This window comes from Tamandua tetradactyla, chromosome 17, assembly GCF_023851605.1.
Source record: "Tamandua tetradactyla isolate mTamTet1 chromosome 17, mTamTet1.pri, whole genome shotgun sequence".
NCBI classification, from domain to species: Eukaryota; Metazoa; Chordata; class Mammalia; order Pilosa; family Myrmecophagidae; genus Tamandua; species Tamandua tetradactyla.
In genome coordinates this window covers 60,248,046-60,272,556 of record NC_135343.1, presented here as the reverse complement: position 1 = coordinate 60,272,556, position 24,511 = coordinate 60,248,046, and the positions used below count along the sequence as shown (strand labels likewise).

The following is a 24,511-nucleotide window of genomic DNA, read 5'->3' as shown; positions in this document are numbered from 1 at the left end:
GTGAGAAAGCGGGGAATCAAGACCTGAAGCTGCCCGTCCAAGTGCACACAGTAAAGAAGCAGCCGCTCCAGAAAGCTGGTTCAAGCCCCGCCTGTGCCCACTGTGCCCTGGTGGCTTCCCATTCATCTCCTCTTTTGGGAAACCCCTCCAGCCTGTAAGGTTTGCGACACTGCCCAAACTGACTTGAGCAAGTTAAGGGGTTCCTGACCTAGAGGTGCCATGAAATTGTGTGCAGAGAAGGATTTACACACGGGCCTGGGACAGGAGAGAGGGCAGTTTCATGCTGGTTGAAAAGACAAACTTCCCTCTTGACCTACTGAAGGAAGATGTAGGGGGCGTTACCAAATTTAGGAGGGGTTCTCTTAACAGCAGTTTAACTGCTGGGGAAAAGAATGACAGCTCTCTCTGGTTTTGTTAAATGAGTAGACGTTTGTTAAATGAACCACACTGAAGCTGGATTCCAGACTTACACCAGCGCCAAGAAGTTATTTCTCTACTTCCTGTTTCTTGGGGTCAAAAATATAGGTAGGGGGTATTCCCCATAGGAGGAAAATTTGGAGAATCAGTGCTTCAGGTTAGCAGTTGGCGAATGAAATGTCCCTGTGGGGCCTGGGGCTGCCCCCTTTCATCTATCATGTGTTCTTTCCTCACGTGTAAACCAAAACCTGTTGGACATCTGGTCATCAGCAAGCCCTAGGCCAATATTCATGTGCCACATTTAGCACACTTTAGGTCCTTTTGGGGCCTACAATTGTTCTACCATTCCCTCTATGTCCCCCAGGCCTGAGGCTGACTCTAATGTATATATATTTTCCTATATTGATATTTTTAATCTTCAAATCATTGTTTACCATTGTATTTGTTGGTAAGTGAAATCCTTTTTTCTTTTTTTTTGTTCTTTTTTTGTTTGTTTTTTAGGGCATTAAAAAAAAAACAGTAAGTACTTGGCTCCACGTGGAGTGTCCAAGTGGGGCCTTGGCATGCTCACAGCTCACTGCCTGAGTCAAAGGCTGGAGAGACTGTATGGCTTACTGTGGGATGCCCTGACCCGGACATTTCCACCATCGTCTCCCCAGTTCCCTCCATGAAGAGGGGCACAGCCCCTGGCAGGTGCCCCTCCTCACTTTTCTCAAGGTGGGCCTGGCCACACAAACCCAGGGAGAGGCCAGAGCCCAGGTGCTGGGAGATGCCTCGGCCTTGGATATCTCCAGGTTCCCATGAGCATGATGGGCAAGGAGAAGGCCAAGACCAGTGTTTATCCAGCAGGAAGTTTCTCAGCCTTCGCTTCTGCTCTCCCACACTCAAGCGTTTTAAAATGAAAGTTGTGGGAGAGACAGTTCTGCGGGACTGGTGATGCTTTATGTGTGTCCTGGGTGCTGGTGAGTTTGTGTGGGTGTGGTCACTTTATGGTAAACCATCCATCTGTGCACAAGTATTTGGGCACTTTTCTGCGTTTATTTTCCTTTAACAACAACACAGTTTGAAAAATATGCATATGCACACTTAAAAATGGTTAAAATAGCAAGTTTTGTTATATATATATATCGCCACAATTAAAAAAACAAAAACAATTTTTAAAATGTACATAAAAAGCAAAAACATAGGTCATAAGGTCCTGGGTAAAGGACACAGTGCCCTTGTGATGTAAAAACACAAATCCCCAGAGTGGCAGATGTCTGGTGATGGAAGGAGTGACAAGAAGACACTTGGCTTCTGAGACTCCCGGGTCTTGTAGGTGAGAGACAGCTCTCTGCATCTCATGTTTAATGGTCAGAGAAGGTTTAGAGGTTAGGAGGCACTTGTTACCTGCGTTTCCCAGGAAACTTGAGACACAGCTTTCCTCCCCCTGCGCTAAATGATCGTGTCTCCCCAACCAGATGCCTGCAGTTGCATAGGGGATGCTATTTTTGTTGAGGAACAAGCCCGGGGACCCTTTCTTCAGACAGAGGTGGTACCCTTTTGGGAGAGGATGGAAATGAGGGTTTGCCAGCATTATCTGGGGAAAGCTTCGCCCTGAGAGCAATGCATGTCTGCCCTCTGCAGCCAGCTAGAATCACTGCTATTGTGGGTACTGCATGAGCAGAGCTGCCTCGGCTGGCTGACTCGGGACTCCCCCTTTTAGAGACCTGAGTCTTCTTTTCTCTCCCTCCCTTCCTCCTCTGCTGTCCACTCCACCAGCCCTTTTACATTTGTAGCAGCGATGACTGGATCCAGCAAGTCAGAACTGAGGGTTATAAATGTGTAGTAGAAGGACAGCCCCCACCCAAATACCCCAGTGCCCTACCGGCCCTTTGTCTCAAGAGCATCTGCAGAACTGCTCAGATCCCAGAGCCCCGACTGCATGGTCACCACCCCCCAAAGCTGGGCCAGCACCTTGACCACCCAGGCCAGCCAAGCCCCGCAGCGACATCACCAGGGTTGGTCCAGCTCCTGGGATGTGGCGAGGGAAGCTAAGGGACCCCCAGCCTCCCCTCTTCCGTCTGGGAGAGCCAGGCCACAGGGCCATGGGGTCAGCCAATCTCACCCGGCATCCGGTCATCCATGACGAGAGCTGGGGCGTGTGTGTGTGTGTGTGTGTATGTGTGTGTGACTCATTGGTGCTGACCTGTTTCCAACACAGCCATGAAGGCGGACACTCTGACCCCGTCTGACCCATTCTGGTGGAAGGTGTTCACAGACTGGTGTGAATAAGGGGGGAAGCTGCAAGAACACAGATTGGGTGATTTACTTGAGGAGTATATCTCGTCCGTCATTAGGAAACAACAGAAGGAAAGAGGGTGATGCAAAAAAGAGGCCAAAAAGTCTTAATTTGTGTAAAAATGGGGAGTCCAGGCCAAAAGTGGAGACTGACCTAATAATTTTTTCTTGAAAACAAAACAAAGATGCCTGTGCAAAACTTGAGTAGTGTTATTATAGTATGAAAAATAGGAAACATAACGCCAGGTAAGAGATAATTAAACGATGGCACAACTAAAAATGCAATGCCAGTAATTAGAATGCAATGTGAATAGTAAATGCAACGCTATTAAACAGAATGCTATAAATGTTTATTTATTAAAGCCATTTATGAAAGCATAGCACAATCCCATTTTTAAAAAGTATATATTTTACATGTATGCATAGAAATAACCACGAAGGATGTATATCACATTAACAATGGACTATACTGGGATAAAGAATTATGGATGGTTTTTATTTTCCTTATCAGTTTAAGCCTTTTCTTCCAAGGAGCACTATTTCTCCTACGATCCCATAAAAGAGCGGGGAGACTTCACAGCCAGCCTCCTCCCGGGTCTGTGCCACCACCTCCCACCCCTGCCAGGGCCGCGCTGGCGCTGACGATTCCGCTTTTGCAGCTGCTCACGTCGCAGGAGCACGTCGGCGCAGAGCCCTTCAGGTTCACCAGCTCCGGAGCCTCCGTCCAGCCTCGGGGGGGCCCCTTCACACCTGCATGAGGCTGGGCTCTTTCCTGGCTCACAGACCCCTCTGCGGTGTGTGTGTGTAAAGGGGCCAAGCTGGAGCCAGAAGGGACTTCGCAGAGGTTTTCTTCAGAGACGGAGTGATTTGTCCCTCTCCGGGCTTGGTTCGCCTCTCCGCTTCAGTTCCTACGAATTCCTACCGTCTCCGTACACTGGCAGGTGTGACGGTCGCGAACTGTTCAACTACGTTATAAAACTGAACGGCAGAGGGCGCTGACCGCCTTTTCCTCGTCACCTCCTGCTCTCTCAGGGCCCAGCAGGGGAGGCCTCGCGGGTGGCCAAGGACGCGCGCACCAGCGCCCTTGACACCAGCGCCTCCCGCATACGAGACCCCCACGGCGTGGGGCAGGCCAGGCTCCCGGCCCCGCCTGGCTGGAACGTGGACGGCCGCTGCGCGTCTCTGGCCTCCGCCTCTTTGTCCAGAAGGGGGCGGGGGGGCGCGGCCAGGCTCCAGCTGCTCCAATTTCCCCGGGCCCCCGCCCTGCCCCGCCGCGCCACCCCCGCCCCCACCCCCGCCCCGGGAGCCCGCCCTGCGCGGTGTGACCCAAGTGGCGCCCCTTAGGCCGCCTTCGCAGCATCTACCGAAACACAAAGGAAAAAGGATCCTCCCCACCCCACCCGAAAGTCACAGTCCTGAGGAGGAACCCAGGAAGGAAGACTGGAAGTACCCGAGGGAGGGCCGGGTGGCCCCGCTAGCTGGGAGATCCCTCGGCGCGCAGTGTCACGGCGGCCGCCATGTCAGATGCGCCTCTCTGCAGCTGCAGCCTTGGCTCCGGTTCTGGGCAGGGGCCTGCGGGAGGGGCGGGCGGCGTCCGGAGTAGGGATCCCAGAGCAGCCCTTATCCACCCCCACTGGCCCCAGCCTTTCCAAGGGTCCAAGGACTTGTCACGGGGCACCCCAAGCAGCAGGCCAATGACCTCTAGCTCTACCATCTCGTTGACCCTTGGAGCAGAATTAGGAGCAGGCGCCGGGCGAGAGGAGATAGAGACTTTCCCAGGCCACACGACCCGGAGATGGCTGAGCCGGCTCAGAACCAAGCTAGTCTAGCTTCTTGGAGCCTGTATCTTGGTCCCCAAGGAGGCGAGAGACCGCAGCCGATCACCCAAACCTCTTCTCGGCCCCAGGATCCCAGACGGTGGAGCACGGGAGCAAACCAACTCTGCCAAATAGAACTCCTTTATCTAAAGGGGCCCCTGACAACCCGAGCTGGCTGTTACAATAAAACGTGTTGATTCTGTACTTGGGCCAGGGCTCGCTGAAAGGGCTCAAGCTTTATGAGTCACATGTACACATACCATCCTCCAAAACCTCTTAGAGCTGAGCGGCCTCCATCACCACCGAGTCTAGGAACTCACATGTGTTAACCTGCATAGCTTGGCGTTTCATTTTGAAATTATTCACTTCGAAATGAGAGTTTTCAGGAAAGATAGAGATAAGGGACGATTCTCCCCCCAAAGCTTCCAATTGCACACCAAGTCATGAAAATGTGGAAATGCTAAAAATCCTCTCTAATTTTTAGAATCTTTATCCCTTAGGTATATCACCTATAACATGCTGGTTGATGATGCGTTACCTTTCCATTTTTTTAATTCATGATGTGTAAGACACTGAACTTGGATCCCTGCACAGAAATACCAGGGAGTGTGAAATGCAAACCTCATATATAAAAATTTAAATATTCTCACCCAAATATTTGCTGGTGAAAGTGACTGGGGAATATATAATCAGTTACTTGTGGCTTACTCCCTGCTCTGGCCCTCCACAAGCCCTGACTCAGGGAAGGAGTCTGAGTTTTGCCAGGAAGTTGCAGCTATGCTTCTTGCCGGTGGGATGGCTTTGGGCAAGTCACTAAATGTCCTAAGCCTCAGTTTCCTCATCTGCAAAATGGAGGCCATGGTAACACTTTTAAAGATTGCTATGAAACTTGACATTTAAATGCATGTAAGGCAAGCTACTCCTACACTGTAGTCTTCCACCCCATGGTAACTAGTACTGTTATTACTGATAATCTGTTGCTTTCCTCTTCCTGAGCCTGTGAGTTGGGAGATGGGAGCCCTGGGTGTCTACCCCACAGTTGCTGTGAGGATCAGCCCCCATTACAGTGCTAGGAGGCTCCCAATAGGGCTGCCTCCTGCCCGGAGCCAGAGGAGAAAGGAGGCTGAGGCCTTTCTTCAGATTGGTTGGTGGATTGGTTTTCCTCATCATTTCAGAATGTCTGGGGGCTGAAATTGTATGAGGTGTTTACTTGAGCTGCCAGGCACAAGAAAATAAGGGACCAAGACCCTTGTTTACTGAGCTCAGAGATAAGTGATTGCTCTTCCTCAAAACACCAGACTGCCAGCCAAGAGGGGAAAAAAAAAAAAGATTTTTCTTAAGAGAACAGCAAAATCCAGGTGGAATCATCCACATAAGGAATACTCAGGTACTCAGGTGCTATGGTAAATTGGGGGAGAGGGGGCCCTCAATTTTTTTTTTCACTCTAGTCCAAAAAAGGTGGAGGTTTACTGAAGTCAGACTGCTCTCCCCACCAGCTCCTCTCTGTCTAGGATCCATACTCCCTGCTTGACTTCTTTGAACATGGCTGCTATAGCAGCCTTCTAGGGAAGGTCCCTATCCTCTGCTGCTCCTGAAGCCAGGACCACACCCACCACTGCCTGGGCCAGCGGGTGGAGGACATATAAGAAACTCACCTGGGACACTTGCAAACTCGTCTTCTGTTCCCTTGATAAGAAACAAAAAGGAAAAAAAAAGTGACTTTCCCTCCCCAATAGTTCCCAAATACAGTTTCTCCTATTCCTTTGAGGATCACAACTCTTGAGCGCCCAGGTGACGGTTTATTTTCCATCCCTCTTCCCAGGCATCCATGTGTTTTTCTAGCATTGCAAACACAGGTGTGGGTGAACTGAGTCTGTGCCAGGAGTTGGTGCAGTCATAGGCATGGGACCCAAAGCAGGAGTCATGGTGGGGGAGGGCATAGAGAAGCACCAAGGGCACACTTGAAACCTATTGTGGTTGACCCAGCCCTTTTGGGGCCCTGGTCCCAGGGCCACCGCTGCCCCTCCCCGGCAGATGTTTGTAATCCACCGTGCCCTGTAGCGTCCTCAATGCGGCCTTCTCAGGTGGATGGGCCCCCTACTGCCACCGATCCCGGAATGGGCCGCTAGTCCTCCTTCCTAGAAGCTTCCCTGAGAATGACTCTTTCCACCCAGCTTGGAAGTCCCGTGGCTCAGTGGCTACGAATGGGCCCAAACACCCTTCGCTGTGACTCCCCAGGACTCACTGTGGCTGCAGATAGCGGTGACAATTAGCGACAGCAGAAGGACCACGCAGAACCCAGCCAGAGGCGCCCAGATGTAGAGGTCACAGGCGAAGTCCAGTCCCTTGGTGGCCACTGGGGACACCAGACGCACCGACGTTTCAGGAATGGGTCGGGACTCCCCACCCTGGGCAGCCACACCGGGGCACCACTCCGGCTCCGGGGCGCGGGATCCTGAGCCCTGCCCCAGCCCTCTGCTCTACCCGGCGATCAGAGCTGCCTGGTGCCCCGCATGCTTTCCTCACCTGGGCCGCCTGCTCCGGGCCGGCATGTCTCCGGGCGCGGGGTCGCCGACTGCAGCGCGTTGGTGGGCGCGGGCGTAGGCAGGCGCAACGCAGGTGTCGTGGGAGTGGGCTTCTCTGCGGGAGCCACAGCGCGGGGTTGCAGGCCAGCCCCAGCAAACGAACACGCCCCTTCCCCACCCTGCACCCCTTGATCCAAGGAGGCGCCGCCCCCCAGTTTTCCAACCTGGAAGCAACAGAGCGCCACCCGCGAGAGGGGGGCGGGTGAAGCGGGCTGGACGCGGGGACTGGGGTCACCCGCCCCCCGATTCGTGCTGACCCCTTCGCCGCGGGGCACCCTAGCCCCCTGCGAACCTCTTCACCGCCCCTCTCCAGGTCTCAACCAGCAGCCCGAGGAGCTTGGGTTGCTATCCTCATGTTACGGCCTCACAAACGGAGGTGGCCCCGGTGGCGGAGGGGGAGGTTAAGAAACTCGCCCAGGAGGAAACAGCCCCTCGAATTCGAGCCCATATGGACCGGGCAACCAAAGTCAACTCCAGTTCCTGCCCGGCTGCCTCTGAGTCCCAGTTTCCTCGACGGGGAAGGGGAAGCAGTATCAAAAGGAGCCCTGCGCCCCACGCGGACAACTGCTGCGCCCAGCGCGCGCATCACCCCGAACCTGGCAGGAAGACCGGCACGAAGGGGCTGAAGTAGATCATCAAGTTGCTCAGCACCGCGCAGAAGTAGTAGCCTTGGTCCTCCTCTCGGAAGGGGCGTAGGGTGAGGGTGAAGAGAGAATCCCGGACCCTCTTGCCCGAGAACCGGCTGCTGTCCAGCCCTGGGGCCATTTTCGTGCGGGTTTGCGTGATGTACATAAGGAAGCTGGGGCTGGCAGGGTCGCCGCGCCGCTGGAAGAGCCACGAGCAGCTCGACGCCGCGGAAGACAGCAGCACCTCGCACTGCAGCTCCACGGGCTCGCCCGGGTGCCCGCGGACCTCCCGCGGCGATACCCGGAACGCTCTCGACTCAGAGGCCGCCGCGGTATCTGCAGACGTCGGGCAGCGCGGCTGAGCCCGGAGTCCCGCGCACCCCTCCTCCCCATCCCCTTCCCCTCTCCGGGGTCGCACACTTACGGAGCAGCACGGCCAGCGGCAGGAGCAGGGCGGTCACCGGCCAAGCCATGGCGCGCTCCTCCGGAGCGCAGGGGAGGCGAAGGGGCCGCTCGGGAGCCGGCCCAGCAGGGAGAGGGAAGTCGCGTGCTGGGGCCGGCCGCTGGGCCCGATTTCGCTTGCGAAGGATATGATGTCACCCAAAGCCCCCGCCAAGACAGTCGTAGTGCTTTTCGTGGTTGTCACCTTCCGGACCGGCAACGGGGCTGGGCACGGCCAACGAGGGCCTGGCCGTCGAGGCAGCCTTGCCAGGCAGCCGGGGACATTGATAGCTGCGGGTTAGGGGATGAGGAAAAGGGCCTGGAAACGGCTCCTTTAGGGGGAGCTACAGACGCGACACAGAGGCTAGTGAGGGATTTAGGAGAGGGGGATTCCACTCCCTTTGCCTTCAGGCAAGATGGCCCTCTCAACTTGAGGCTTTTTGTTTGCAAAACTGGCACTGAGGGCTGAGAAGGAAGAGAAATTAGTGACCTGCCCGCTTCTCTGGAACTTGCGCAAGTTACTCTTGCGTACACTGAGGAAAGGCCTTCTCACTCCTTGGGGGTCCCTCCTAGCAATCTGGCCCCTGCCTCTTGCCCCTGTTTTCTGGGTAGCGATTGCTGCAGCCTCATAGGGCTGGAGATTATCTGACGACTGTACCGGCCTGTGCTTTCTGGACTTGCACTTGTTCCAATGTCTGGCTTGCATTCAGGGTTAAGCCCGGAGGCCAGCCTTGGTGCTCTGGCTGGACCTTAGTGGTCTCCTTACCCCCTGCTCTGGGTGCTCAACAGGTACATGGGCGCTGGTTAAGGCTTGGGTGGAGCTGGTTTTCCTGCTCCTGGTCCTGGTAGGTACACACAGCCCATTCCTTCCTCTTCACCTGTTGCTGCCCCAACAAGAGCCCCAGTGTTGTGCCCTCCCCCCTTCCCTTTAGAGCTCCCTGGCTTCCCTCTTTGGACCCTGTGCTGGGTGCAGGGCATGTTACTGCTGCCTGGTTCCATGTGCCTGCCCCACCAGTGAGGGCGGTGGCTCAGACATGGGGGTGGCTCCCCCACCCCCATGTCACCTCACAGCATGGTCTGTGCTGTTTGCTGACTGGGTCCAAACTCAAATGTTGGTGGGATGTTTTTTACCATTATTATTACTTTGATTTCAATGTTCTCCTTCCTCAAGGCATTCAAGGTGCTTACTCTAATATAGAGCATAGAACATTTTATATTTAGAAATGCTTTTGAAAGTGTTGTTGTTTTTTTTTTTCTAAACACAAAAGTAATCCCTTCTTGAGAAACTTCAGGCAATACGAAAATGAATAGAAGGAAAGCCCCAGGGCTCATCTCGTCACCATCTTCCACTCTCCAGAGCAAAACACTGTTACAGCCGAGTGTACCCCGTGCCTACCCTGTGCCTATCCATTGCTTTAGAAACGTGGGGCTATACTATGCATATATTGTTCCTAGTTAGCAGTAGAAGAAGGAGAGCAAAGTTTCGTGTTGGCACATGTGGATCTATACCACTATTTTAAATGGATGTTCTATAGTTTAGTACCCCTGATGATTGACGTTTAGGTAGGGAGGCTGCAGTAGATACAAGGCACCTGTGCAATTAAAGCCTTGTGCCAGGTCATGTAGCATTTATTCTCCATCTCTGTAATGTCTCTGACAATGTAGACACAGTGTTGTTCCTAAACTCACATGAATGAGAAGGGCAAGTGAACAACCAGGTCCAGACAGGCCAACAGCGTGACCATCATCAGTTTAGATGGCAGTTTCCCATTTTGCAGTCTCTGCTCCCACAGCAGACAGTACCTGCTCCGGCTGGTCACAGGACATGAGAACAAGGGTGAAATGACCAGACTCTAAAGGACATTGTGCTCAGCAGGGGTGGGGGGGGGGGTCTTAGAAGGGCACCAGAGTCAACCTCCTGATGTTGGAATCTTGGAGACCAGTTCCCTAAGTATGATGATGGCCAGATTTCTGGTGTGAAATGCTTGAAAATAGAGTACTCCCATCTAAGTCTTCTGGAAACGGGCTGCAACTGGCTCAGGAGCCTTCCAGCCTTGCAGCTACGCAAAGTGTGGGCTGGGGAGGGTGGGAGCCCATTGTACAGAGCACCACAGAGTGGGGGAGGGGAATGCCAAGGCAACATGTCAAACCCACCCAGAAGGCTTCTTGACCCCAATGATATTTTTCACAGAACAATGGTGGATTCTCAATGTAACCACAGCGACATCCGCCCTCCAGCACCCAGGAGAGCAGATGCAATTGCTTGGGTTCTGGGGATGCTTGCTTGCTCTAAGGCCAGGTGTGCAGAGGACTGGGCTGGGCCTGCCCATCCACTGCCAGTTAAGCTTCCAAACCCCATGCTGTGGCACTCACACGAGTGGTATGAGGAGACAGAAACAGCCACACTCCATCAAGCCAGCCTCTTATTTTTAAAAACATCCTGACAGAGACAGGGTGACAGGTTACCAGCCTCTATGCTGAATTTAAGCAGGTCTTTGTTTTTCTTAAGATGTTTGCTTTTTTGAAACTTAAAAAAATAACTTTAATTTACTTTAATTAAAGACATACTCAGAATGCATAACCGGGCAGTGGAAGGAAATTAATCAGGGCTCAGGGCCAGGGCTCCACAGAGGTGGCCTAGAGCACAACCTGAGGCCGTGGGGCTAGGGCCTCCTGCCAATTCAGGTCTGGGCAGAGTTCTTCCTGGAAGGACTTGGCTTCCTTGAGGCCAGAAAGGCCTGTGAAACTCTAGAATCATCAGGGTCTTGCTTTATCTCAATCACAATTCCATTTCATTTGTGACACCCCCACTTTGCTCTATCTCCAGGACCACCAAGCTCATTGAGACTGTGTTTGCAATGGTCTCATGACTACTTGTCCCGTTTCTATTCTGGTTCCCTCCAGCACTTCCTCCACAAACAATATCTTTTTTTTTGTAATTATTATTATTTTTTAGTTATACAAGTTGTAGGTTTACAGAAAAGCCATGTAAAAAATACAGTGTTCCCATATATTCCCCTACTGTTAGTTAGTGTGGTACCTTTTTTAACTAAAAGAATATTCAAACTGTACTATTAACTATTGTCCATAATTTATGTTAGGTGTATTTTTTTTCATATACCGCCCTATATCTTGTGCTAGTAACATACATTTGCTGTAGTCCATGAAAGAACATTCTTATACTTGTACTATTAACTATAGTCTATTATATACAATAGAGTTCACTGTGTTGTACAGTCCTATGTTTTATCTTTTAATTTTTACTCTCAGCAAACTCATAGAGTCAGATTTTAGAATATAGACATATATGACCCAAAATTTCACCTTTTAACCACATTCACATATGTAATTCAATGTTGCTAATTACACTCACAATATTGTGCTACCATCACCCCATACATTTCCAAAACTTTACAATCAACCTAAATAGAAATTCCGTCCAATTTCCCCATTTTCTACCCCCATCGAGTTGCTTTTAACCTATATTCTAGATTCTGACTCCATGAGTTTGCTTACTCTATTTATTTCATATCAGTGAGATCATCCAATGTTTGTCCTCTTGTGTCTGAATTATTTCACTCAACATAATGTCCTCAAGGTTCATCCATATTGTAACATGCATCAAAATTTCATTCTGATTCCTATTCATTTGAATGATGAATAATATTCCATTGTATGTAGGACACATTTTGTTTACCCATTAGTCAATTGACGGACACTTGGGTTGCTTCCATCTTTTTGGCAATTGTGAATAATGCTGCTATGAGCATAGGTGTGCAAATATCTGTACATGTCTCTGCTTTCAGATTTTCTGGGTATGTACCTAGTAGTGGGATTACTGGGTCATATGGTAATTCAATACTTAGCTATCTGAGGCACTGCCAAACTGTCTTTCACAGAGACTTCACCATTTTACGTTCCCACCAGCAATGAATGAATGTTTTTATTTCTCCACATCCTCTCCAATACTTGTAACTTTGGTTTTCTTTTTTAATAGTAGCCTTTCTACTGCGTGTGAAATGGTATCTCATTGTAGTTTGATTTGCATTTCACTGATAGCTGGTGATGTTGAGTATTTTCATGTGGTTTTTGGTATATCCTCTTTGGGGAAATCTCTTTTCAAGTCTTTTACCCATTTTTAAATTGAGTTGTCTTTTTTTTTTAATTTATTTATTAATTAAAAAAATTTGACAAATGAAATGAAATAAAACATTAACATAGATAATCAGTAATTCACAATATCATCACTTAGTTGCATATTTATCATTTCTTAGAACATTTGCATCCAGTCAGAAAAAGAAATAAAAAGACAATAGAAAAGAAATAACACGAAAACAGAAAAAAAGAAAGGTTATACCTACCATACCCCTTACCCCTTGATTTCACCGATCACTAGCATTTCAAACTAAATTTATTTTAACATTTGTTCCCCCTATTTATTTTTATTCCATATGTTCTACTCATTTGTTGACAAGGTAGATAAAAGGAGCATCAGACACAAGGTGTTCACAATCACACAGTCACATTGTGAGAGCTATATCATTATTCAATCATCTTCAATGAGTTGTCTTTTTATTGTTGAGTTGTAGTATTTCTTTATATCTTATGGATATTCCCATTTGGTAGGTTATCTTTTCATTTTAGTGATAAACTTTTGATGACCAAAAGTTTTGAATTTTGATGAGGTCCCATTTATCTACTTTTTATTTTGTTGCTTGTACTTTGGTCATATTCTAAGATGCCTAAAACAAGATTCTGAAGATACTTCCCTACATTTTCTTTTAGGGCTCTTTTATTGTCCTGGTTCCTATATTTAGGACTTTGATCCATTTTGAGTTAACTTTTGTATACGGTGTGAGATAAGGTTTTTCCATTGTTCTTTTGTGTATGGATATCCGGTTCTCCCAGCACCATTTGTTGAAGAGATTATTCTCTCTCAATTGGGCAGGCTGGGCAGCCTTGTCAAAAATCAATTGGCTATAGATGTGAGGATCTATTTCTGAACTTTCTCTTTGATTCCTTTGGTCTATATACCTATCCTTGTGCCAGTACCATACTGTTTTGACCTCTATGGCTTTGTAATAGGCTTTAAAGTCAGAAGATATGAGTCCTTCAACTTTGTTCTTCTTTTTCAATGTTTTTGGCTATTCAGGGTTCCTTACCCATCCAAATACATTTGATCATTGTTTTTTCCATTTCTGCAAATTAAGCTTTTGGAATTTAGGTTAGGATTGCATTGACTCTGTAAATCATTTTAGGTAGAATTGACATCTTAATGATATTTAGTCTTCCAATCCATGAACATGGTATGTTCTTTCATTTATTTAGATCTCCTTTGAATTTTTTTTAGCTATGTTTTGCAGTTTTCTGTGTAAAAGTCCTTTACATCCTTGGCTAAATTAATTCCAAGATATTTTATTCTTTTAGTTGCTATTGTAGATGGAATTCTTTTTCTTGATTTCCTCCTCATATTGCTCATTACTAGTGTATTGAAACACTATTGATTTTTGCATGCTGATCTTGTACCCCACTACTTTGCCATATTCGTTTATTTGCTCTAGCAACTTTGTTTGTAGATTATTTGGGACTTTTTATATGTAGGATCATGTCGTAGGGAAATAGTGAAAGATTTACTTCTTCCTTTCCAATTTGGATGCTTTTATTTATTTTTCTTGCCTAATTTCTCTGGCTAAAACTTCCAGCGTAATGTTGAATAACAGTGGTGACAGTGGGCATCCTTGTCTCATTCCAGATCTTAGAGGGAAAGCTTTCAGCCTTTCATCATTGAGTGTGATGTTGGTTGTGGATTTTTTCATATATGTCCTTTATCATGTTGAGGAACCTTCCTTCTGTTTCTATTTTTTAACTATTTTTATCAAGAAAGGATGCTGGATTTTGTCACATGCTTCTTCTTCATCGAGATGATCATTTTTTAATGTGGTGTACAACATTAATTGATTTTCTTATGTTGAATCACCATTGCATACCTGGAATAAAACCCACTTCATTACAGTGTATCTTTTAATATGCTGTTGGATTTGGTAGTATTTTGTTGAGGTTTTTGCATGTATATTCATAAAAGAAATTGTTTTGTAACTTTTCTGGTAGTATCATTATCAGCTTTGGTATTAGACTGATATTGGCGTCATAGAATAAGTTAGTCAGTGTTCCCTCCTGTTCAATATTTTGGATGAATGTGAGCAGGATTCTTCTTGGAATCATTGGTAGAATTCATCTGTGAAGCCAACTGGCCCTGGGATTTTCTTTGTGGGGATGTTTTTGATGACTGCTTCATTCTTTTTTACTTGTAATTGGTCTGTTGAGATTTTCTGTTTCTTCTAGAGTATAGTGTTAGTGTATTTCTAAGAATTTGGCCATTTCATCTAGGCTGTCTACCTCATTGGCATACAGTTGTTCACTGTATCCTCTTATGTAGGGTCAGTAGTAATGTCCCCTCCCCTCATTTCTGGTTTTATTTATTTGCATCTTCTCTCTTTTTTCCTTTTGTCAGTCTAGCTAAGGGCTTGTCAATTTTGATGATCTCTTCAAAGAAACAGCTTTTGGTTTTGTTATTTCTCTCTCCTTTTTATTCTCAATTTCATTAATTTCTGCTTTTGTCTTTATTGTCCTTCTGCTTGTTTTGGGTTTAATTTGCTGTACATTTTCTAGTTCCTCCACTTGTGCAATTAGGTCTTTGATTTTAGTTCATCTCTTTTTTAAATGTAAGCATTTAGGGCTAACAATTTCCCTCCTAGCATTCCTTTCATTGTATCCCATAACTTTTGATATTGTTGTGTTCTCATTTTCATTCATCTCAAGATATTTACTGGTTTCCCTTGCAGTTTTCTCTTTGACGCACTGACTGTTTAAGAGTATGTTATTAAACTTCCATATATTTGTGGATTTTCCAGTTCTCTGCTTATTATTGACTTTCAGCTTCATTCCATTATGGTTAGAGAAGATACTTTGTATAATTTCAATATTTTTAAATTTATTGAGATGTTTTGTGAAACGACATATAGTCTATACTGGAGAATGATCCATATGCACTTGAGAAGAAAGCACATCTTGTTATTTTGGGGTACAATATTCTGTATGTCTATTAGGTCTAGTTCAATTATCATATTATTCAAATTCTCTGTTTCCCTATTGATATTCTATCTAGATGTTCTACTCTATTAATGAAAGCATTGTAATGAAGTCTCCAACTATTGTAGAGATGCCTGTTTCTCCATTCAGTTTTGCCAGTGTCTGCCTCATGTATTTTGGGGCACTGTGGTTTGGTGCATAAATATTTATGATATTTATTTCTTCTTGGTGGATTTCCCCTTTTATTAATATATACTGTTCTTCTTTGTCTCTTATAACAGCTTTTAGGGATTTAAAGTCTATTTTGTCTGATATTAGTATGACTACTCCAGATCTTTTTTTGTTTACTATCTGCATGGCACATATTTTTTACCAGTCTTTCACTTTCAACCCAGTTGTGTCTTTGGGTCTAAGGTGAGTGTCTCATAAACAACATATAGTTGGATCATGTTTTTTAAATCTATGTTTTGGATTTAAAATCTATTATTCTGCCAATCTGTGTCTTTTGATTGGGGAGTTTAATTCATTAACATTCAGTGCTATTACTGTATCTTTATGTGTAAAGATAGCACATAATTCATCCATTTTATCCTTTTTTTAGTATGTCATATCATGTTTATGCCTCTCTTTTCCTTTACTACAACCTCCTTTTCTGTATAGTTGATCTTTTGTGATGTATCTGTCTGTTTCCTCTCTCATTTCTACTTCTGTATATTTTTAAAATGCATTCTTTGTGGTTACCCTGAAGTTTATATTATACTACTTACATCTATAATGTTAATTTGAAAAGACACCAACTTGCTTCAATAGCTTGCATGTCCTCTGCTGCCATAACCCTCTCTTTCCCCACTTTATGTTGTTTTTGTCCCACTTTACTTCTATATATTTGGTATGTTTGTTATCAGGAAATATGCCTTTTTGTTGGTCAATTGTATTCTGACTCTTATAGGTATCAAAAACTAGACAAATATATCATATATACATATATATCCAATATACATATTTACATTGAGGATTCAATACTGTTGGGTTTTGCATTTACCCTTTAGTTAAACTTGCTGAATATCTTCACAGTACTCCAAGCCATTCTCTCCTGTCTCTTCCTTTCAGCCTGCAGAACTCCCTCTAGTAATTCTTGTAGGGAAGGTCTTTTGTTGATGGACTTTCTCAGTTTCGGTTTGTTTGTGAATATTTTAAACTCTCCTTCATTTTTGAAGGATAAAGAATTTTTGGCTGGCAGTTTTTTTCTTTCAGTACTTTAAATATGTCGTGCCTCTGCCTTCTTACCTCCATGGTTTCTGATGAGAAGTCAGCACTTAATCTTACTGAGTAAACTTGTATGTGATGAATCGCTTTGTTCTTGCTGCTTTCAGAATTCTTTCTCTATCTGTGGCATTTGACATTCTGATTACTATGTGTCTCAGAGCAGGTCTATTAGGATTTATCCTGTTTGGAATGCATTGCACTTCTTGGACGTGTCTCAAATCCCTGAGACACTGCTCAATTTTTCCTATTCTTTTTTTCTATCTGTCTTTCTGATTCTATGATCTCAATTGTCCTGTCATCTAACTTGCTGATTCTTTCTTCTGCCTGTTCAAATCTGCTCTCATATTCCTCTAGTGTATTTGAAATCTCTATTATTGAAAATTTTATCCACATAATTTCTGTTATGTTTCCTTTTATACTTTCAAATTCTTGTTTATGCTTACATATTGTCTTCTTAATATCCTTTAACTCTATACCCAATTTTCCTTCATCTCCTTAAATTGATTTAGGAGATTTCTTTGTACTTCTAGATTAGTTGTTCCAAATTCTGTGTGTCCTTTGAAGTTTTAACTTGTCCCCTTGACAGCCATATCTTCTTATTTCTTAAGTTGGCTTGTAATTTTTTGCTTATGTCTGGGCATCTGATTACCTTGATGAATTAACTCTTGAGGTCAATTTCTCCCTCTTTTCTAAGGTTATATTGTTGATTGGCTTTGTGTTCTGGCTTTTTTTGAAGCTTGGTCCAACTTAATCTGGACCTTTAGAGTAGCCCATGTTTAACTGTTCAAATTTTCTCAGGTCTTCTTCATCTGATTCTTGCTCTGGATATGTAGTACAATTTTTAAGATTGCACTTTTTGTGCAGTTGTTCCACCTCCAGGACAAAGATTCATTTCCTCTGTTCCTTCTCAGGAATTTTTATCTGATCCACTTGCTTTTGGTTGTATGCTGCATGGCAGGGTCACATTTCATTCTTTTCCTATGTGAGCAGCCCGTTATTGCAGCACCATTTGTTGAATTTTGCTTGTTTGCTTTTGTTGGTTTCTTTGTTTGGGAAGTGCATGGGTTGGGAATTGAACCTTGGTCTCTTGCATGGCAGACAAGAATTCAACCCTTGAACTACCCTTGCAACCCCTCCATTTTTCTTCCCAGCTCCTATGATTTGTTTAGATTCTCTTTCTCACTCAGTGCCCCCTTTTCCTTACACATTTCAATTTTTGGACTGTCCTATCTTACAGCAGCTCAGTCCTCCTACCCCCCCCCCCCTTTTTTTTTAACCTGTAAGTTTTTCCCAGTTATGGCATCCTCCTCTAGGGAACATGATGGGGTCAACCCAGGAAGGTGTATCAATCGAGAAAAGTCTGTTTGCATTTAGGTGGCCCAGCCCACAGGAACTGGATTGAGTGTGCACACCTCTTGCCAACAATTCTGCCACAGTCTTGCTCTCTCTTTTTCCCCTGAGGGCCCTTTTGTATGTAGTTCGCAGTATAACTTAGCAACTTATGTTCTGCCCTGGGTCTCTGCAGACTTGAGTCCCTGTGCCTGGATATGTGTGGGACTCTAACTCTGCTGGGAGTGGGTCTATAGTCTGCATCCAAAGCAGGAGGGACCCTAGGGTTGTGCTACCGTAGTGTAACATCCAAGGCTGCACAAAACTGAGTGAGGGGGAGGGTTACAGACTGGCAGGTCTGGGACGGAAATTTCCTACCTTTTCTTGGAGCTTTTTCTTCTACTCCAACTCGGCATTTGTAGAGTCATTCTCCAGTCTCTATGACCTTCCAGAGTTCTAAGCAAGTGGGATTTGTTCTTTTATTAGCTTGTTCTAAAGGGAGAGTTTTCCAGTGGATGTTTTACATCACCATGTTGGGAATATCTTATCATGCAGACTTCCTGCTTAAACCTGCAAGAGCGTCCCATGAGCCATATGAGAATGTAAGGAAAGTCCCGATGTTGGCCCCTCCTTGGTTTTATAGCCCCATTTCCATCCCCTCTTAACTAACTCTTCCTAGGCTTAACATCAATCAGGCCTCAAGGGGACCCTGCTCCGTTCCAGCTCAGTGCCACTGAACATGGTATTCCTTCAGTGTGCTGGTTTGAAAAGCCATGCTCTTTTAATCATAATCTAACCTTATGGGGAAGACCCATTATAGGGTGGGATCTTTTGATCAGGTTATATTCACGGAGATGTGATCCACCAAACTGTGAGTGTAATCTTTTGATTAGATGGAGACATGACCCTGCCCATTCAAGGATGGATCTTAATTAGTTTACTGGAGTCCTTTAAAGAGTTCATGGAGAGAGAAAGAAATGAGACCCAATACAGAGAGCAGACTCCTAGACATAGATGTTTGGAGATGCAGAAGGAAATCCCCTTGACAGAAACCACAAGGACCTACTGGAACTGAGAGAGCCATTTTGAAACCAACTCAGGAGAGAAGGACCAGCAGACATCACCAGGTGCCTTCTCTTGTGACAGAGGAACCTGGAGGCTGCCTTTCCTCTGAGAAGGTATCCTCTTGTTGGTGCCTTAATTTGGACATTTTCACAGCCTTAGACTTGTAACTTGTACCTTAATAAATCCCCTTTCTAAAAGGCAATCCATTTCTGGTATATTGCATTCTGGCAGCCTTAGCAAACCAAAATGTAGCCTGGGTTGTCTTACTCTATCCTCTGCATAGCAAACTCCTCTTCCTCAAAACCCAGTTCAAGTAGCCCCTTCTTTGTGGGTCTCTGCCTCATCCCTTGTCCCACTCTCAGGCAGTAGAAGCATGTCCTCTTCCCTGTCTCCTGGACCTTAGGTATCCTTTTACTGGAGTATGTATCATTTTGCAAAGTGATGATTTCTTTGCTTGTCCAACTTGACAATCAGACCTTGGTTCCTTTAGGAAGAGACCCTCTCCCAATAAACTTTAAACCGTGGTGCCTAAGACAGGCCTTGACACATTTCAAGAAACATTTGTTGAGTAAAAGCTAAATGACTGCAAAAGTAGGTTATAGGAGACCTGAGGGGGTAGAGATAGTTCATTTCAGATAAGAGCGGTCAGGAAAGGCTTTACAAAGAAGTTGGATTTGGAGATAAGGTAAGAGTTAGGAGAGAGGTTGGTTAAAATGAGGCATTCAATTTCTGGTCAAGGTGGCACCAGCACCATGTGCCAACACACAGTACTAGTAATGGTAAAAGAAGGGCAGGAGGAAGGGGAGAAGAGGGACATGCTCATAAGTGAGGCAAACATCCTTGAGGATGTTGTGGTGAGCAGGGTTGGGAGCAGGGGCTCGCTGGGGTATGTTCTGGAGCAAGCAGTAACATGAAGGGTGACAAAGTGTTTCACCCATGGAGGCTTTCTGCTAGAAACTGAGGTTTGGACCTGGATTTCTCCTGTTGAAAGGCTGGGAAAATCCATGCAATCCTCACTGTCATGACTATTATGCTCAACTGCAGTGGGGGAAGGACAAGTCAAAGACTGTCAGATATGGAAATTCAGAGGCTACTAAGAAAAACAGGAGGAGACAGTGTAGAGAGGGGGAGAGAATAAAAACTACTTCCCATTCAAGACAAGCCTGAAACGTGATCAAAATTCAAAGTATATGTAATGGCATTCTGAAAAGGGTTAAAGAGAACAAGAATATTGTCAAAACATGCAAAATATGAATCAGTTGAGTATAATAGATACTGGAAATAGTGGACATGAAAACCCTAAATATTAACTAGCTTGCACACCAGATTGGACATAGTTGACATAGTTGAAGAGAGAATTAGTGAATTGGAAGCTAGCATTGAGGAATTCACACAGAATGTCACGAGATAAAGACAGAAGCTATTTAGAAAAGCTATGAGATGTGGATAAGCACCTGCATCAACTCTGATCCCCCTCCCTTGATGCTAAGACACACTTGCTATAAAACTGCATTGTATCCAATTGTTGCAGAACCTTAATTTCAAGAACATTCAACATGTGTCTGGAATGCAACTGGAGAGGACAGGGCTTGGGAAACAGCCTCTAAAATAAGAAAATAATTTCAGTTGTGAGAATGAGCATGATTGCAAAGAGAGAGAAGGGCAAAAGAGGATATTGGATCTTTGGAGAAAGTCCACATTTAAGGGGAGATATTTGACAGAATAATATGTAATATTGGCACAGAATTCAAGTGCTGTAGGAAATTCAGGGTAGGACTTGAGAATGTGAAAGTCCTATCTTCATGGAGGAGGTGGGAACTGGCAGGTTTGGGGTATAAGGGAGACATGGGGATAGCATGGGGAGAGGTCGTAAGACTGCATCCTGCCCCTGGCCCACATAAGGACGCCTTTGCCCATGTTTGTGTTGGGTGGATGATAAGATGGGGAGAGGCTCACAGGTAAGGTGGGAGGCAGATAAGGGAGGATAGGAAGAAGGGTGAGGAGTTGTTGGACCAGGTACCTGTGATTTTTGGTTCATTCTTTCTTCACTCATTTAAACCTATTTCTGCCATTCACCCTTTTAAAAATTATGACAATACTCAAACATAGAAAAATACTGCAAAAAATATAAAACATCCATATGCCCACCCCTCAAAAATAATATGTTAACATTTTTGTCATATTTGCTTCAGATACACATTTGTTTAGATACAATTCTAGTCTCCCAAGTCTTATCCCAATCTCCTCCCCAGAAGAAAGAAAGGTGCATCAATTATAGGAGAAGGATGTTAAGAGTTCAAACCAAGATGGATTTATGAATTTGTTTATTTCTCCTTTTAATTCTGTCAATTTTTTTTTCCCTCATGTATTTTGAAACTTTGATACTGGGCAGATGCATATTTAGGATTGTTCTGTCTTCTCGATGAATTGATCATTATGAAATGTCTTCCTTTATATTTGGTATTTGTTTTGAAGCCTACTTTGATATTAATATAGCCATTCCAGCTTTTTTATGCTTTCTGCTTGCATTACATATCTTTTTCTAACTGCTTTCAATTTGTCCCTGCCTATTTTAATGCTTTTTTTGTGTATGTATGTGTTTACCAACAGCATAGAGTATTTTTTGTGAGCATGTTTCAACATATAGAAATGTCATCATATTGTATGTCTTCACATTTGAGTTATATTAATATGTATGCATTTCGTTCATTTATTTTTAATGCTGTGTAGTATTATTTCATGAGTATACCACATTCTGTGGTCTTAAAACCAGGGTACTCATATCTGGGGTGCACAGAGATTGTCCTTGGGGATACACACAATTTTCAGGGAATTCTTTTCCATATCCCCCACTTCCATTGGGCCCCTCTCCTAAATGCCCAAGAACAAACACCTGTGCAAGGCTTCCCACCGGTTCTCCTTCTCTACCTCCCCTTCTCCCCCTCCTGCACCTCCTTACCACGCAATGCCCCGGAGGTGCTAAACCCTCTGGAGCACCAAGCGAAGGGACAAATCTCAATATTTTTCATTTAATGTCCATCCCCTTAGGAATTGTCAAAGAATGCACTTCCCCTGAGGAATGTCCCCAAGATCCAAGCCAAAAGGGCATCTACAGTGCCTGGTGGCAGGTTCCCGGACCTGCGTGCACTACCCACCTCTCTGTCACAGACCCAGAATTATCTGGACTGCAAGGGGAATACTGATGTTTTTTTTTTTAACAGAAAGTAAGTCTGATTTGCCGATTGGTTTGACATAGAAAACTGGCTATTTAAATGAGGTTTGTTTACAGTACTTTCATTTTTCAGGAATCAAATGAGCTAAATTTTATCTCCAAGGCTTTGAAGAAAATAAAGTTTAAAGCCTTGACAAGTGTAGTTAGGTTCAGGTGTCAACTTGGTCAGGTGATGGTGCCTAGTTCTGTTGCTGTGGACTTGAACCATTAGCATGTGAAACTTGTCTATGGCTGATTACATCTGCATTGGGCTAAGAGGAGTGCCTTCTGCAATGGGTGATGCTGAATTTAATTAGCTGGAGGCTTAAAAAAGAGAGAGGCTGGGGGCGGGACACTGGTGGCTCACTCAGCAAGCAGAGCCCTTGCCTGCCCTGGCAGAGACCTGGGCTCGATTCCTGGTGCCTACCCATGCAAAAAAAAAGAGGTCAGAGTCGGAAGAGAGCCCAACACAGCCAGCATAGCCCAAGCAGCTCAGCATATCTCAGTTCAGCCCAGACTCTCGGAGATGCAGAAAGGAATCCCCCCCGGAAGGCCATTGGAACCCAGAAGCCAGGAGAGACAGCCAGCAGATGTTGCCTTGTACCTTCTCTTGTAGCAGAGGACCTCAGATGAAAGTTAGCTGCCCTTCCTCTGAAGAACCACAAATCTTTAAATAAACCCCTTTTTATTAAAAGCCGACCCATCTCTGCTGTGTTGCATTCTGGCAGCTTTGGCAGCTTTGGCAGACTAAAGTAAAGAATATTTTATCAAAATTTTGTTTTGATAAAGCTATGTTGAAATGAAAAATATTTTAATTTCCCCAACCCTTTCCAGGTACCTCAGTTTAGACAGAACACTTTTGTCAGCTTTTGGTGAGAAGAGAACAGTGTACCTGAAAGCGACATGATAGGCTTTTGTACAGCCTAGTTTGGTGCACGTACAGAAACCGAGGAAGTAAATAACCTTCATGATGGTAACAAATCCTCTAGCTGGTTGGATGTTTCCAAGTCTTTGCCCTCAAACTTGAAAGACCTACTCGACTGGCAACTAGTAGATCATTTAAATTAATTTTGATGATAGTTCATGGTATGATTTTTGCCAAGGGAAAATATCTTGGAAAAAAATTAAGAGTGAGTGACTCTGCTATAACTAAACCAACTACTTATTTTCAGGAACAAGATTTTTCAGTGCTAACATTGTATGAAAACAAAACATAATTGGTGCTGAAACTTGTCTCATTTTAGCAGTAAGTAATGTTATTACATGAGTTAACTAATTGGGAGATGGAGCCTTCTCTATCACAATAAGAGCTGCATTTCCCTCAGAAGTTTCTTTTTAAATATAAAACTTACTTCAAAATAATTGCAGATTTACTTACAGTTGTAAGAAATAATACAGAAATTCACCCAATTCTCCCCAATGCTAATGTCTTGTGTAACTATACTATAATTCTTTTTCAAAGTACAGAATACATTTATATTGTTTGGGACAATTAGATACTACTAATAGTCATAATGATGACTTCATCTAAATAAATGTTAATACTTGGAAATTTATGGTTATGGGAAGCTGCAATTTCAATCAATATGCTTTCTTTGGAGAAAAAGAAGCGTGCTATGTCAATCAATAAAAGAAATCATCAAACATAAGAACACATTGCATTAGGATAAGCTTCTAAGGAGGAAATGGAAAAGAATTCATACATTTGAGGGGGAAAAGGAATGGTGAAAACTTTCCAATAGTTAAAGAAGAACTTGTTCTTGTTTTTTTTAATGGATGATAATGGAAATAAAATTGATAAGTTATAGTCTTTTAGAAATTACTAAAGAGTTCTAAAAGGTTTTATATCAAATTGTCAATATTTATAACAAATTTAAAATTATACCCTTTATGACTATTTAAATTTATAATGAAAAGTCTTGAACATTAAGTTAAAAACAAATGGAGGAGGGTACTGTGACGGTGGCTCAGTGGCAGAATTCTTACCTGTCATGCCGGAGACCGGGGTTCGATTCCCAGTGCCTGCCCATGAAAAAAAAAAATGGAGGAGAACAAAAAAATAATAATAATAAATTTTAAAAAAAGAAAGAATGGAGGAGTTCATAATTGTTCATACTTTGCTGAGGGGGTGGATTCAGGAACAGTAAGGTTTGATGGCAACTGCTACTGCTTATCCACTGTTTGTCTTCAAGGAACAACTTTTAGGCTGTTCCCAGTCTTTGCCATACTAAACAATGTTGCAGTGACTATCCTCCTGCATATTCCTAGTGTCCATGTACAAAATTTTCACCAGGGTGCTGACCTGGAAGAGGAATTCTCAGCTTGGAGGCTATGCTTCTCTCCACTCCTGGAGCTATTGGCAAATTTCTCTCCAAAGTGATGGTA

General features: G+C 44.6%; 1 protein-coding gene across 1 annotated transcript; it reads right to left on the bottom strand.

Annotated features, from left to right (window-relative positions):
* Positions 1 to 3,988: 3,988 nt before the first annotated feature.
* CD8A (CD8 subunit alpha) lies at positions 3,989 to 8,423 on the bottom strand. The gene is made up of 6 exons (XM_077134830.1): positions 8,150 to 8,423; positions 7,696 to 8,061; positions 7,041 to 7,154; positions 6,760 to 6,870; positions 6,170 to 6,200; positions 3,989 to 4,269 (listed from the first exon to the last, which is right to left on the bottom strand). Exons 1-6 carry the CDS (start codon positions 8,196 to 8,198, stop codon positions 4,218 to 4,220), a joined length of 723 nt encoding a protein of 240 aa, XP_076990945.1. The 5' UTR covers positions 8,199 to 8,423; the 3' UTR covers positions 3,989 to 4,217.
* Positions 8,424 to 24,511: the final 16,088 nt, after the last annotated feature.

Coding starts and splice junctions, on each gene's coding strand:
- CD8A (XM_077134830.1), bottom strand. CDS start 8,198: ATGGCTTGGCCGGTGACCGCCCTGCTCCTGCCGCTGGCCGTGCTGCTC. Junction 8,062..8,149: donor GCCGCTGGCCGTGCTGCTCC/GTAAGTGTGCGA, acceptor CGACGTCTGCAG/ATACCGCGGCGGCCTCTGAG. Junction 7,155..7,695: donor CGTGCCGGTCTTCCTGCCAG/GTTCGGGGTGAT, acceptor TGGCTCCCGCAG/AGAAGCCCACTCCCACGACA.